General features: G+C 42.9%; 1 protein-coding gene across 1 annotated transcript in view; it reads left to right on the top strand.

Annotated features, from left to right (window-relative positions):
* The first annotated feature begins 1119 nt into the window (after nucleotides 1-1119).
* Nucleotides 1120-15256, top strand: part of LOC103663082 (cytochrome P450 2J2) — a 32831-nt gene continuing 18694 nt past the window's right edge. The window contains exons 1-2 of the mRNA XM_008690805.2: nucleotides 1120-1361; nucleotides 12537-12699. Coding sequence (XP_008689027.1) covers nucleotides 1152-1361; nucleotides 12537-12699 — 373 coding nt within the window. The 5' untranslated portion in view covers nucleotides 1120-1151. The remainder of the gene's footprint in view (nucleotides 1362-12536; nucleotides 12700-15256) is intronic.

Consider the following 15256-nt stretch of genomic DNA (forward strand, 5'->3'; position numbering starts at 1 on the left):
GTAAGTGTATGCAATACTACTTCAAAACTATGCTTCATGATTTGAGTATCTCACAAATGGGGAGACACAGGATGGCATGGAAGTTTGGAGCCTGGGGCCCTAACACTGTCTTGGGTCTTCAGAGGAGGAATCTCACGTCGCAAACCAAAAAGGAGAAGGACTAAGACATCTTCTTTCAATGTTAATCAAGCACCGGTGAAAGACCAAGCTCAGTGCTAAGGGTTTTGATGTAATGCTTTTTTTTTAATTAAAAAATTTTTACCTTATTTTTTTAGAGGCCAGGGGCAGAGGAAGAGGGAGGGAGAGAATCTTAAGCAGGCTCCCCACCCAGCGCTGAGATCAGGACCTGAAGGGAAATCAAGAGTCTGTGGTTTAACCGACTGAGGCACCCAAGCCCCCCTTGATGTAATGCTTTTCAATCTTCAAAAAGTTACAAATATCTTGTTCAGATGTGTTGCAGACTGGTGGATTTATTTTTACCACCTATTTGCCACTTAACCTCTAGGTCTCAGTTTCCTCAACTGCGAGATGGAGATAAGAAGAGCATTTCTTGCACAATTTTGTCAGAACGAAATGATTCATGTACAGAAGCGAGTATGCTGCCTGGCATTTAGTTAAGCGCCCAAGAAATGCCAGGTGCTGCTGTTATCATCACTGTGTACCTGGCAAGATTCCAGCCGTTGGATGAGAGAGGGTGACTGAAAAACACGGAGTTCAAATGCCTGCGGTGCTCTCTCAGATGCACTGAAACCATAAACCCCAGTGCCCCAGTAGCCTCAGAGACAAGCTTTCTAAACAGGAAAGAACAACGCTCCTAGCCGGGCCTTTTCCAAGACCCCTAAGCGGCCTCCCAAGAATTCAGTGTTGGGCTTCTGGAGGGCAGCCTGGCTGGCGTGGAGTCTGGGGTCCAGGGAGGGAAGGAGGGAAAAGGGGGGCTCACGGGGCGCTGCACGAGGCGGGCGGGGCGAAGAGCTGGGACAGGGTTCCCACTGGGAGTGCAGTGGGGAGGGCGGCAGGGGCGGGGCGGCGTGGGGGCGGGACGGACGGGGCGAGTTGGGCGGGGCAGGCGGGCGGTCCTGAGAGCTCAGCTGCAGGGACAGGCAGGGACGTCGCCGGCCCAGAGCTCAGCAGAGGAAGAGGACCAGAGAGCCATGCTCGCGGCGGTGGGCTCCCTGGCGGCCGCCGTCTGGGCAGTGCTCCACCTCCGCACCCTCCTGCTGGGTGCCGTCGCCTTTCTGTTCTTTGCCGATTTCCTCAAAAGACGGCGCCCAAAGAACTACCCGCCAGGTCCCCTAGCCCTGCCCTTCGTGGGCAACTTCTTCCATCTGGACTTTGAGCAGTCGCACCTGACGATTCAGCGGGTAGGAGCGGGCGAAGGTGCAGGGCTCTGCCCTGACCCTGACCTGCAGGACAGGGGCCATCCCCGGGATCGAGGGCGGGAGGCTGGGTGGCTGTGCCGCTAACGCAAGTTCTTGGTAAACCCTGCTTTGAGCCTCGGTTTCCCACTGTCATCTGGCATGATTAACCTGTCCTTTCTAGAAGTAAAATATGATTCACTGTTTACTATTTAAGGGTGCCAGACATGTTACATTCTTTAACCCGTTTATTGTGTATCTTGTTAAATGTTATTGGAACATCCTATTTATTTTTTTAAGATTTTATTTATTTGAGAGAGAGAGAGCCCGACAGGGGGTAGGGTCAGAGGGAGAAGCAGACTCCCCACTGAGCAGAGAGCCCAACATGGGCTCAATCCCAGGACTCCAGGATCATGACCTGAGCCGAAGGCAGATGATTAACCGCCTGAGCTACGCAGGCGCTGGGAACATCCTATTTATAATATGATCACTTTGCCTCCCTTAATATTTTTGTCCTTGGGGGGGGGGGCTGTATTTACCTTCTCAGCTGTATTTCCCGAGTGTAAAATGGTAACAGTACTGCGTAAGTCCTCACCACTTTTCAGTAGCTGAGCCCCTCCCTTTCAGTCTCCTCTCCCTGGGATCTGCTCTCATTAATTTGTTTTAAAATGTCCCTCTGCATAAATTTTCTTAGTGCTTCCTACTGCCTTCCAGAGTTAAGACTTATGAGGGATCCACTTGGAACTCTTCTTAACTCAGCATCTTTTCTCCTTTTTATAACCATGTCCCACCAGGGTTTCCTAACTCTGGCCCCTCTGATTTCCTTAAAATTCCCTCCAACATCCAACCCTCTCTCAAAAATCCTCAGCTGATTTCCTGTCACTCAGCTAGACACCTCTGCTACCTGTCACTACCTAGCTGAGTGACAGCACTGTGGTAGGTGGCTGTGAAGTCACTGAAACCATCAGTGGTCAAACATGGCTTTTAGTAGGTGCACAAATATTAGTTCCCCTTCTCCTAGACATACCTAGAGCACTTTAAACACATGCCTCCATCCTCAAGGACAGATAGAGGAGGTTTCACCACTTCCTCAGAGAAACACCCAATTGGTGACACTAAACGACAGAATTAGTCACAGAATGTCACAGCTAGGCTCCTAAATCTAGACCCTTGTTTAAGAAATACGTTGGTTAGGGGCACCCGGCTGGCTCCCATATATATATATGGTTTCATTTCCAAGTATTTGGAAATTTTCCTGCTTTCTTCCTATTAATGATTTCCTGTTTGATGTCGTTGTGGTGAAAGGACATATTCTGTATAATTTCAGGTCTTTTAAATTTGTTAAGGTTTATGACCCAGGACACAGTCCCATGCATGCTGTCGTTGGGCTGAGTGTTCCATATGTATCAATTAGATCTTGTTGGATGATCCTGTCGTTTAGTTCTATACCCGGACCTCCTACCTATTGATTCTGCCAATCACTAGGAGAGGCATGTTGAAGTCTCCAACTATAATTGCAGGTTTGTGTATTTCTCAGTTCAGTTCTGGTGGTTTTTCCTTTGTGTATTTGTCATCTCTGTTATTTGGAAGATACACATTAAATTATTATATCATCTTGGTGAACTGACTCTTTTGTTATGTAATGTCTCTCCTTATCCCTGGTGATTTTCATCGCCTGACCTTTAGCTAATGTGACACAGCCGCACCAGCTCTTTTTTGATGATTATCTGCGTGGTATATACTTCATTCTTTCACTTTTAACCTATTTGTATCATTATATTTGAAATGAGATTCTTGCAGACAGCGTATAGGTGGATTACTTTTTTTTTAAATTCCGCCAATCTCTTTTATTTTATTTAAGATTTTATTTATTTATTTGAGAGAGAGAAAATAAGCAGGGGGAGTGGCAGGCAGGGGGAGAGGCACACTCCCCGCTGAGCAAGGAGCCAGATGTGGGACTCAATCCCAGGACCCCAGGATCATGACCCGAGCTGAAGACAGAGGCTTAGCCCACTGAGCCAGCCAGGCGTCCCAATCTGTCTTTTAATTGGTGGATTTAGATCATTAAATTTAATGTAATTATTGATAAGTTAATACTTAAGCCTGCCATTTTATTATTTATTTTCTATCTTTCTCCTGTTTTTTATTCCCCTGTTTCTTTTTTTCTGTCTTCCTGTGGGTCACTTGAACATTTTTTTAAGAATTCTATTTTAATTTATTTATAGTGCTTTTTAGTATATCTCTGCATTGTGTTTAAGTGTCTGCCTAAGGATACAAGGGGCACACGTAGCTTAACGCAATCTACTAGGATCACCATTTTACCACGTCAAGTACAATATAGATACCTTACAACCATTAGGAACTTTTTATCCTCCTGCTTTATAATTATCTTAAATATTATGTCTACATATATTGAGAAACACATCGACAATATTATAAACTTGATTTTAACTGTTGAGCACACTTTTTTTTAATTCAAGAGAATAGTCTATTTACCCACTTACCTTTTATGTGCTCGTCCTTCATTCCCAAAGTCCCAAATTTTCTACCAATATCATTTCCTTTCTACCTGAGGAGCTTTCTTTAGCCTTTCTTTTAGAGCTGGTCTGCTGGTAAAAACATCTCTTAACTTTCCTTTACCTAAGAATGTCTTTATTTTGCCTTCATTTTCATATATTTTCACTTAATATAGAATTCTAGATTGATAGCTTCTTTCATTCAACATTTTAAAATGTTCTGCCACTTCTTTCTGGCCTCTGTGGTTTCAAATGAGAAATTTGCTCTGATTTGAATTGCTGCAACATGGACGGCACTGGAGGAGATAATGCTAAGTGAAATAAGTCAAGCAGAGAAAGACAATTATCATATGATTTCTCTCATCTATGCAACATAAGAACTAGGAAGATCGGTAGGGGAAGAAAGGGATAAAGAAAGGGGGGGTAATCAGCAGGGAGAATGAAGCATGAGAGACTATGGACTCTGAGAAACAAACTGAGGGCCTCAGAGGGGAGGGGGGTGGGGGAATGGGATAGACCGGTGATGGGTAGTAAGGAGGGCACGTATTGCATGGTGCACTGGGTGTTATACGCACCTAATGAATCATCGAACTTTACATCGGAAACCGGGGATGTACTGCATGGTGACTAACATAATAAAAAATCATTAAAAAAAAAATGAATTGCTGCTCCCCGTTAGTATAACTTGTTTTTCTCTGCCTGAGGTCAAGAAGGATTTTTTGCTTTTATTTATTAAGATTTATCTAGTTATGAGGGGAGGGGGAATCTAACACAGATCCACACTGAGTGCAGAGTCCAACCTGGGGCTTGATACCATGACTGAGAGATCAAGACCTGGGCTTAAACCAAGAGTCGGACACTTAGCTGACTGAGCCACCCACGTGCCTCAGTTTTTCTGCTTGTCTTTTCAGAGATTTGATTATAGTAGGTCTTGGTGTTGATTTCTTTGAGCTGATTGGATTATTAGATCTCTGTAGTTTGATCTCTTACCAAATTCGAGAAGTTTTCAGCCATTATTTCTTCAAATATTTTTTCATTTCCACATCCTTTTTTCTTTCTGGGACTCTTGGACAGTGATGGTGCAAATGGTAGATCTTTTGTTGTTCTAACATAGGTCCCTGAGGCTCCGTTTTTGTTCTTTTCAAAAATCTACTTTCTCTTGTGTTGTTCGGATTGGATACAGTCTACTGATCTGTCTTCAGTTTCACTGGGTTCTTTGTCATTCCTGTTCTGCTGTTGGGTTGCTCTATTGAGTTTTTTGTTTAGGTTATTGTATTTTTAAGTTTTAATTTTCCCTTTGGTTCTTATATATTTTTGTATATTACATATATATCTTTTTTAAAAGATTTTTTTAAAATTTATTTATGAGATAGAGACAGCCAGCGAGAGAGGGAACACAAGCAGGGGGAGTGGGAGAGGAAGAAGCAGGCTCCCAGCGGAGGAGCCTGATGTGGGGCTCGATCCCATAACGCCAGGATCACGCCCTGAGCCGAAGGCAGACGCTTAACTGCTATGCCACCCAGGCGCCCCTATTATATATATATCTTTTATTTCTTTGGTAAGATTTTCTATTTTTTTAAAAAACTTTTTAAAGATTTTTTTAATTTATTTGAGGGGGGAGGAGCAGAGGGAGAGGAGAGGGAGAGAGAGAGAGAGAGAGAATCCCAAGCAGGCCCTGCACTGAGTGTGGAACCTGAGGTGGGGCTCAATCTCACGACTCTGAGATCATGGCCTGAGCAGAAATCCAGAATCAGATGCTTAACTGACTGAACCACCAAGGTGCCCCAACTATTTTTAAATTTTTTGGGGGGAATATTTGTAATTGTTTGTTGAAACATATTATAGCTGATTTAAAATCCTTATCCTATAATTCCAACATCTGTGGCATCTTAGTTTTGGTGTCAACCCATTCAAACTGAGATTTTCTTGGCTCTTGGTAAGGTGATTAATTCTGGAATATATGCTGGACATTTTGTGTTTTATATGACTTGGGACATGTAAACTCTTCCATTTTGGCAGAGAGTCAACCTGTTTATGGTCAGAAGCTCACTTCTGTGGATTGTGGTTCAAATGCAGTTTAAGTTATAAAGCCTCCGTAGCACTTCTAGTCTTCCCCACTTATGGGTTATCCAGCCACAGAGGACTCCATCTTACATTCTCATCAGTGCAGGCTGGGGAGAATGAGAATGGGGACAAAAGACAACTCCACTCCAAACCTGGATAGGGTAGCCTCTTCTTTACTGCAGGGAGGATGGAAGTCAGAGATCTATCCATGTCTGCTGCATGGGGAAGGAACATCTTATTTCTGTAGGAGAAGGGTAGAAATCAGAATTCTTCCTCTTGCCCCCCGCCCCCAGCATGGGGGTGATAGTTACAATTCAGCCCACAGACTGGGCAGGCAAGGGTCATCACCTTGTTGCTACAAAGGTAGAATAAAGACAAGTCCCCACCCATGATTTCCACTCATGGGGCGCCCATTAGGGTGGGGAAATCACATCTTTTTTCCTGTGTTAGCTACAGAGCAGGGAAGTAGAAGGTTAAGAAGTTTCTGTCCTCTTGGGCCAGGCTTTTTCTGGCACTTTGGCTAGAGAAAACAGGACTTTCTTGGAGTTATTTTTGCCTGTGCTAATTAGGGTCATGATTAGTAGAAAGAGTAAAATGGAATGCTTTTACTCAATCTTGTCTGGAATCAGAAATTTGATCTGTGCCTTTGTTTTACCATTAAGATAGAGCTGATTAGAAAGGGTACATGGCTTGCCTGTCATAAAACTGGCTAGTAATGACACTGAGGCTACGGTCTTATCCATGGCCTAATGTTTTCTCATCAGATCAGACTGTTACATTTTACTCCATATAGGTTTGCATTTTTTATATTTTTGGTTGTAAAACAAATGGAGTCAAATGGTTCATTTAGTTATAATGAAATTTACATTCTAGCAATTTGGAAACATTAAGTACCAACTATTTGCTAGGTCTTGTATCAGGATTTATATGTTCATTTTCATTTAATTTTCACAAAGGACACACAAGTTAGGTATTATCTGGTAGTGTTTCCATTTTGCCACTGTGGAAACTGAAAACAATAAAATCATTTGCTTGAATTATTCAGCATAGATGATGGCAAAAGAAGGACTAGAAGCCAGGACTTTTTGACTCTTCCACCTGTTCTCTATTTATGTCACTTGACTTTTCATGATAGAGGATAATTGACTTATTCATGGATTCACTTATTTAATATACACGTATGAAATGTTTACCATAGGAGAGCCGCAACACAGAACAGTGTATGATGAAATGTGTGGCGGAGACTCATGGTAACCAAATGAGGTATCAGGAGATAGGCTCATGGAGAATGGGGAGCCCTAGAGATAACCTCTTGTAGAATGTTGGGATAAATTGGGCTGAGCTTTAAATGAATGTTAGGCAAGTGGCTAAGTGGAGTTAAGGGGACAGGAGATTTTAAATTCGAGAAAGTGACATGAGCTAAAACACAGCAACAGCACAGTGAAGAAACTAGCCTGTTTAAATGGCACAATGGGAGGGGTGCGTGGGTGGCTCAGTGGTTTAAGCAACAACTGCCTGTGGCTCAGGGCATGATCCCAGAGTCCCGGGATGGAGTCCCGCATCGGGCTCCCTGCTCGGCAGGGAGTCTGCTTCTCCCTCTGACCCTCTCCCCTCTCGTTCTCTCTCTCTCTCTCAAATAAATAAAATCTTAAAACATAATAAATGGTATGATGGGAACTTTTCTTGTGTTATTTCCCCTATTTTCTAAACTTTTTCGATCATAGCCATATGACCTATTAGAGGAGCATTTATCTAAGGAAGAGAAAACTTTATTGGACTAAAGGGGAGAAGAGTGGATAAGGTGGATAAATGCGTTAGTTAGGAGACACATTAAGCTGCTTATAATAGAGATCCCAAAAAGCCGTGGTATAAAAAAAGACTGAAATTTACCTTTCTCCCACAAATGAGTTCAGATGTAGGCAGCAAGTCCAGGACAGAGGCTGCTTTATACCTCACGGTTATCCCCAAACTCCAGTTCCTTCTATGCTGTAGCTCAGGTCCTGCGACACCCTTGCGTGTGAGCTCCGCTCCGTAGAAAAGGGAATAGGGAAGTTGGGTAGCAAGCCGCTTTCACTTCAGGCTGAGACCCAGAAGGTAAACACATCACCACCACTCCTGGACCATTGGCTACACCTGGAGAAGCTGGGCAATGTGGTTTTTTTATTGGGAAGTCATGTGGCTTGTTAATCCTTAAGGAGTGCCGTCATTCTGAAGAGAGAATATCTTCATCCTCTCATTTAAGGATGGAACCTAAAGAGTTAGAAAGAGCCCAAACTTTATTCCCCCATCTATGTGCTAATCTCTGTGCCTCCTTTTCTGAAAACTGAAAATGCTTTCTAGGATCGTTTAAAGAATCAAATAACCCCATGAATTTCAATTTCTTGCCAGGGGCCTAGCAGTTGACGCTTACTTCTATATCTACACCACTTTTCCCTTTTCTTTAAAAGTTGACAGCAAGAAATTCAAGGAAACTCACTGTTGTTGTATAGCAGGCATCCCTTGTCTGGCGTCCTTGCTGGATGGGTTCCATTATCCCACTCTCTGGCCTCTTCCCCTTCATTACCTTGTCAATATCCTACCACAGTCCCTTTGCTAAAATATGCTCCCAAGTATATCAATAACAATAAATAATTTTATTGTTAATATTAGTATTATGGTTAATCCTGCCATAATCTCCATTTTATAGATTTGGAAACTGAGGCACGGAGAAGTCAAATAACTTGCCCCCAAATCACACAGAAAGTAACAAGTAGATTCAAACAGATTTGTGGGGCTTCACAATCCAAGCTCTTAAATACTCATTTACCTTATGTCTCCTAATCAAACATCTCCAGGCTTCTAATTACAAACAAAACAGGATTCAAACTATTTCACCTGGCATGAAGACGCTCCTCAGTCTGGCTCAGATTACCCTGCCAGTCTTGCCTCCTATCTCCTTACTCAAGTGAGGAGACACTTTCCCCAAGAACCTCTCCTGGCGCCTAGTCTCCCTATGAGCGAATGATTTATTGTACAGAATAGTAAAAATAAGAACTGATTGTTTTTCCATATGTTCCATTAGACTGTGAGCCGCTTTAATTTAAGAGCAGATCCATGCCATACACCAGATTTTCAAAGGATTCTGTGACTCAGAAAAGAGCAGGGACCATTGTTAATGACGCTTTATTCCTTATTTCCTTAGGTTTGTTTTTCTTTTACTTTTCTTTTTTCTTTCTTTTTTTCTCTTTATCAGATAGAAATAATTTTGAACTATAAAAGCAACACAGGGACGCCTGGGCGGCTCAGTTTGGTTAAGCATCTGCCTTCAGCTCAGGTCACGATCTCAGGGTCCTGGGACCTGAGTCCTACATCGGGCTCCTTGCTCCGCGGGGAGCCCGCTTCTCCCTCTGCCTGCTGCTCCCCCTGCTTGTGCTCTCTCTCTCTGACAAAGAAATAAAATCTTTAAAAGAGAAACAATAAGTAAATAAAAGCAATACAAACACATTAAGAAAACATTTAAGAATACAATTCAGTGAATGAGAAGGAAAGACTCTTGCCCCTCCTTGTGCCAACCCAGCCCTCGAACATACCCAAACATGCTGAGCAATTCCTCTGTTGGGTTTGGTCTGTAACTCTCCGGACTCCTGTGTAATAAAATAAAAATACTCCCATTCATAACTTTTTATTAGCGCTTCTCCCTATCAGTGAGTAAAAAGTTGAACTTCCCAATTAAAAAATGGTTAAAAGACATAAAGTTTTAAAAATATAATATATATATTGGGGGAAAGGTGTTAAACCTTAGTAACATATAGAAACAGCATGCATTTTTTTTTTTGTCTATTAGAATGATATGTGCCCGTATGCGCGCACACACACACACACACACTGCTCAGGGCTGGTCAGGGTTTGGAGAAGTAGACCTTCTCCCCTGCTGCCCGGGAAATGAGAATTGCTGCACTTTCCCACTTTTCCTTTCTTTGTGTCTTTGTTCTGTGGGTTTTTGCGTTTAAGAACCTAGAAGAAGTGGAATCTCTCCCAGTCATCTGTCTCGGGTATCATGGTTCAAGCTCTTGTCTCACTAACCCTCCCTTCTCGTTTTTCTTGATTCTAAACATTTATTTTGTTCCACCGTATTACGTAAGTACTTAATCCCACATTTGGGATTTGACCACTTGTCTTAAATTTCCTGCCTCTATTACTTTTGTTCACCTTTTATAGTTCCTGTGTGAATCCTTTTCTCTTTATTTTTCTATTTTCCTTTCTGATATTACGCCTATTTTAGCTCCTGAGTCATCGTATTTTTAACCTCTCTTATTCTCTTGCCCTCTCATTTTTGTAGTGACTCAGCTATTGCTCTGCTTTCTGTCTGACGCTTTCAGATGCCCGGTATGTCGCACATTTACATCCTGTGAAATGATCGGCAGGATGATGAGCACAGTGCGCGGGAGAACTGTTAGACACCACTGTAGTCGATAAGACGGTTCCGGGAGGCCATTTGCCCTATCTATGTTTACGCAGTCGACTATGCCGTGTACGTTTCTAGTCCATTTCTTTTAGACTAGAAACATACCTGGGCAGAGAGCTGGTAGAGCTGAAACTCTGAAAGAGTTCATATCAGTAAATACTAGTGGAGGGCTGTGTCCCTGCCAAGTACAAGCTGGGGTTCTAGGTTGTATGTGCACATTGTCAGTTAGGAGTCATTTAGCTTAACCTGAGATTTTTAGCCATTCCAAAAACATCTTTTCTGAATATTCTAAATTAGTCAAGAAATCCTTTTCATAAAGCCCTAAGTTCATCCAGGCAGTCAGCAAGATGAAACAACAAACAAACATTTGCTTGATTTTCATGGACCCATTCCTGCCATTTCTAAGCAAATCTTGCCTCCACCCTTTCCAGCAAGATAGGACATACTGTGCTAGAGATGAACAAAGATTGACGGAAGACTCTGGGCTAAAAGGACAAGGGAGGCATTGAGTTCGGGCTTGGTTTTTAATGTGGGAGCAGGGTGGTAGAATGAGACTGGTGTAATCCATCGCATTTGCTCTGATCAGGGGGTAGGTGGGGTCTGAGGCACTGAGGGTGGCAAAGGCGAGCATGAGTGGGTAGGGATCAAGAAGGAGGGGCCGCAGACATGTGGAGGAAATGGGACCCTTCTGTTTGGTACCACTGCCTGCAGCTAGCCACAGCCCAGGTAGACGAGAGGCAGGGGTAGGGTCTACTCAGAGTCACCTCTTGAATGAACAAGGCAGGAAATGCCTTGAATAGTAGCCATTCACTCTCATCCAACCCGCTCCCACATACCTGCATGTTTGTGCATACTTGTGACTCAACACACGCTCTTCCATTCTCTCCCTCCCACCCCCTCCCTCCTCCTTTTCTTTCCCTCCCACTAAACTCTAAGGGTCTGGTGCCTTCCCAGGCTCATGTCTTCGTCCGCAAACCTTACATAATGCCTGACAAATTCCCTCTACCCCTCAATAGCTCCTTGGTGACATTACTTGGGCTACGACTCATTTTCCTTTTCTGAAAGACAAGGAAAATCGTTAATGCCACAGGGTGGTTGTGAGATTAAACGAAATAAACGGTGAAAAGTGCTTCCCATGGCACCCAGTGTCCACGTGCCTTCCTCCAGCACGTCACCCATGTGCTCTCGTCCTCTCTGTTGCCACGAGCCCAATCATTCCTCAGGGACTCGAGCGGCTGTGCGCCAGGTACCAGGAAACCAAGAGCCTTTCACACTGTTGCTTTCATTCTTCCTCACCGAACCTTTTGAGGGAGGAATAATTTTTCCTTTTCTGTAGCTGAGGCTAAAAAAAAAAGTGAAGCAACTTTCCCAAGAGCCCACAGCTAGTGAACCATAGTGCTAAGGGGCCCACACAACTCCAGAACTAGAGTGCTTTTCTGCATAGCCGGCCCCAGCTATGACATGAAGTTTCAGTCATCTCTTCTACTTCAACAGTTATGATTTACTAAAAAGTCCATGCTTGGGGCGCCTGGGTAGCACAGTGGTTAAGCAACTGCCTTCGGCTCAGGGCGTGATCCCAGCGTTCTGGGTTCAAGCCCCACATCAGGTTCCTCCACTAAGAGCCTGCTTCTTCCTCTCCCACTCCCCCTGCTTGTGTTCCCTCTCTCACTGGCTGTCTCTGTCAAATAAATAAAATCTTAAAAAAAAATTCTCCAAATTAAAGTTAAAAAAAAAAAAAAGTCCATGCTTGCAACCCTAGACTTCCACCAAGCACATCAGTCTTCTCTGGCGAGTCATGTATTCTGAATTCTCTCCCCTCACTAGACTCTAAGATGCTTCGGGGTTAGAGACCATGTTTGTTTTATTATAGTTACATCTTCATGCCTCGTTCTTGGGACAGTGGTGGTTGCTCACTCAATTTGTGTAGGTTGAATATATGAACGAATATTTACAAGGAATATCCATGTCCTGTAGTGAATTCAATCCAAGTCTAGTTGAGAGAAGGGGAAAAGGAAGCAGGGGAAAAAGGTTCCCATCATGCCAAGGTGCACACAGACTCTCCTCAGTATAAGACCTTCCCCAGCTATACACACACCCTCCATTCCTGGACACGCAGACATATGCATATTCAATTGTGACTACTTAACTATTTTTCAGCTTGTGAAGAAATACGGAAACGTCATGAGCATGCAGCTCGGTGACTTGCCTTTAGTTCTTATAACTGGATTGCCCTTGATCAAAGAAGTCCTTGTCGACCAGAACCAAATCTTTGTGAACCGCCCTATAACTCCTATCCGAGAACGTATCTTTAAGAACAATGGTAAGTTTCTTAACCAATGTAAGATGGCTATGTTTGATATTTTATGGTCTGTTAAAGGTGCCTCTGTGACTATAATTCTCCAACACTCTCAGGGAACAGGCCCCTTATCAAATACCCGAAATTAAAGAAAGCTGGATGCTGGATGCCCACATTTCCCTATTGAAGGCACCCCCTTAAAGAACTTTGCAGGTCCTGTCAGGGATTTGGAAGAGGCAGTGTCTCCTGCATGAACTCACTCTGGAAACACCGATAAACAAGTAACTGCATTACTCAGTGATAGCAGAGGAAGAGGCAATGCATTCTCGCGCTCTATTTCTGCTTCCGCTCCAGTCTCTTCCCCTAGGCAAATCACGGTGGATCTGCTTCCTTCTGCAGCTTATGTAAGTCCCTCTCCTTGCCTCTAGTTCCTGATGCTTCTCTGTTAGGGCTGTTCCCACAGGGTATCTCGAGCCTTCCATTCTGTGTTAGAACAGTTTGGCAAGAATACTTAAAATTATCATTAAATAAACGTAAACACTACTATATGTTGGCCAACTGAACATAATAATAAAAATAAATAAGTACATAAATAAATAAATAAATAAATAAAATCTCTGTAAGCCCCCCCCCCAAATGTTTTTTTCAGTTTCTTTATTGGTTATGTAGATACAGTCAAGTTTTTTTTTTCCTGTTATTTCTAAAGTTAGTTTTAGGAATTATTTCTTAGAAAATTCATTTTATAAATAAATAAACAAACAAATAAATAAGTAAATGTAAACATTTAAAAATCTAAATGGATAACTCAAATCTATTACTCTACCCAAGCACCATTTTTTCAGGTAGTTCCCAATTCCTTTTTGAAATAGTTCATCTGCCAACTCTACAGCCACTCCCTGCATTTATTTTGTGAAGCATAGTGCTAGGCGCTATCAGCACAACCGTGAGCAATACGGATAAATCCGTGTCCTTAGGTCATTTACATTCTAGTCGGAAACACAGTATCAATGAGCTCTGATAACTTAAAGCATTAGTCTCATTAAGATATGCTTAGGATACATTTGTTGGGGGGATCTAATCTAGTCCTGGGATTCAAGGACACCTAATATAAGTAAATGACAATCAGTTTATCGATGTGAAGAGGCAATGGGCAGATGGAACAGAATAGGAACAGTCCCTGAGGTGGAAGAAGGACAGTGGATTTGAGGGGTAGAAGTGGCCGGTGTGACAAGTACAGGGATTGAATGGAGATAACTAAAGGAAGATGAAGCTGCTGGGCTTGGCAAGGAACTGTCCACGCAAGCTCTTGTTAGGGTGTTGGGTTTTACACTAATAACAATGGAAACTCTTGAATGATTTTAAGTAGAGAAAGGAATCACCATATTTACACTGCACATTTTAAAAACTTATGTAGGCTGCAGTGTAGAAAATGGTATACAGGGAGCAAGAGACTATGGCAGCATTTCAGGTTAGAGATGGTTGTAGCTTAGACTAGGGAGATAGCAAGAAATGACAATAGAGTAGACTAGACCAGGTTAGTACCAGTGAAGATACAAGAATTTAAGGTATCCCCAGGGGGGTAAATCCAATAAGATACGATGACCTAAACAGAGGGAGAAGGAAAGCAGAATGAGGTATTGAGGTAGACACCCAAGTGGGTAGATGGTGGAAAGGAGGAACATTTGGAGGAGGACAGGTGTTTAGTTTGGCTTGGGTGTGGAGTTGTATGGAGAACATCGTGAATCCAATCATGGATATGCTGAGTTTGAAAGGCTCCTAAGTAGGCAAAGTCAGGCAGACAGTTGCCTGTGTGTCTGGAGCTCAGGGACAGAAATAAATGATCGCTATCAATAGATGTTATTTAAAAATTTAGGAGTTGATGAGATTTCCCAGGAATGGAATTTTGGGGAAGAAGAGAAGAGGCTTTACACCTTATCTTGAAGAACTACATCATTTCAAAATTTGATAGAAGACAATGAGCCAGCAAAAGGTACGGGAAGGAGGAAAATCTGGAGGGTGTGCTGTCCTGAGCACCGCTGGAAAGGAGGGCTTCAGGAGAGAAGCGCCCCATGCTGCTGAAAGATCAAGAAAGATAAGGTTGAGAAGTTTCCCTGGATTTGACAAAGATGGCCATCTCATAGAGATGGTGGAGGTCAAAGCCAGGCACTAAAGGGAGAGTACTCTGGAGGTGAAGAAAAGAAGGGAGGGTGGCCTTATCCGTGTTGTAAAAACAAATGACGAATTGTTGAACACAGCAAGATGATGCTTTTTTTTTTCCCTTTCCCTTTCCTTGTGCTATTCTTTCTGCATGGAATAGTCACTCTTCCTTGCTTTCTTCAATCAGTCCTTCATCTTTCAAGGTCCAGTTTAGATAAGACTCTCCTGGAAAGCCTTGCCTCCTTATGAGTATGTATTTTATCTTGTCCATAAGTGTGTTCTTAGTATGTAGCATAAAACAAATATTTCAGTAAACTTACGTGACTAGTAATCAAAGCATGAGCTTTGGAATCCAGCAGACCTGAATTTGAATGCCTCTTCAGCTGCTTACTGTGACCCTGCAAAGTTTATCTTTTGTGCCTCA

The sequence above is a fragment of the Ursus maritimus genome, unplaced genomic scaffold (assembly GCF_017311325.1).
Source record: "Ursus maritimus isolate PB19 unplaced genomic scaffold, ASM1731132v1 scaffold_12, whole genome shotgun sequence".
NCBI lineage: Eukaryota > Metazoa > Chordata > Mammalia > Carnivora > Ursidae > Ursus > Ursus maritimus.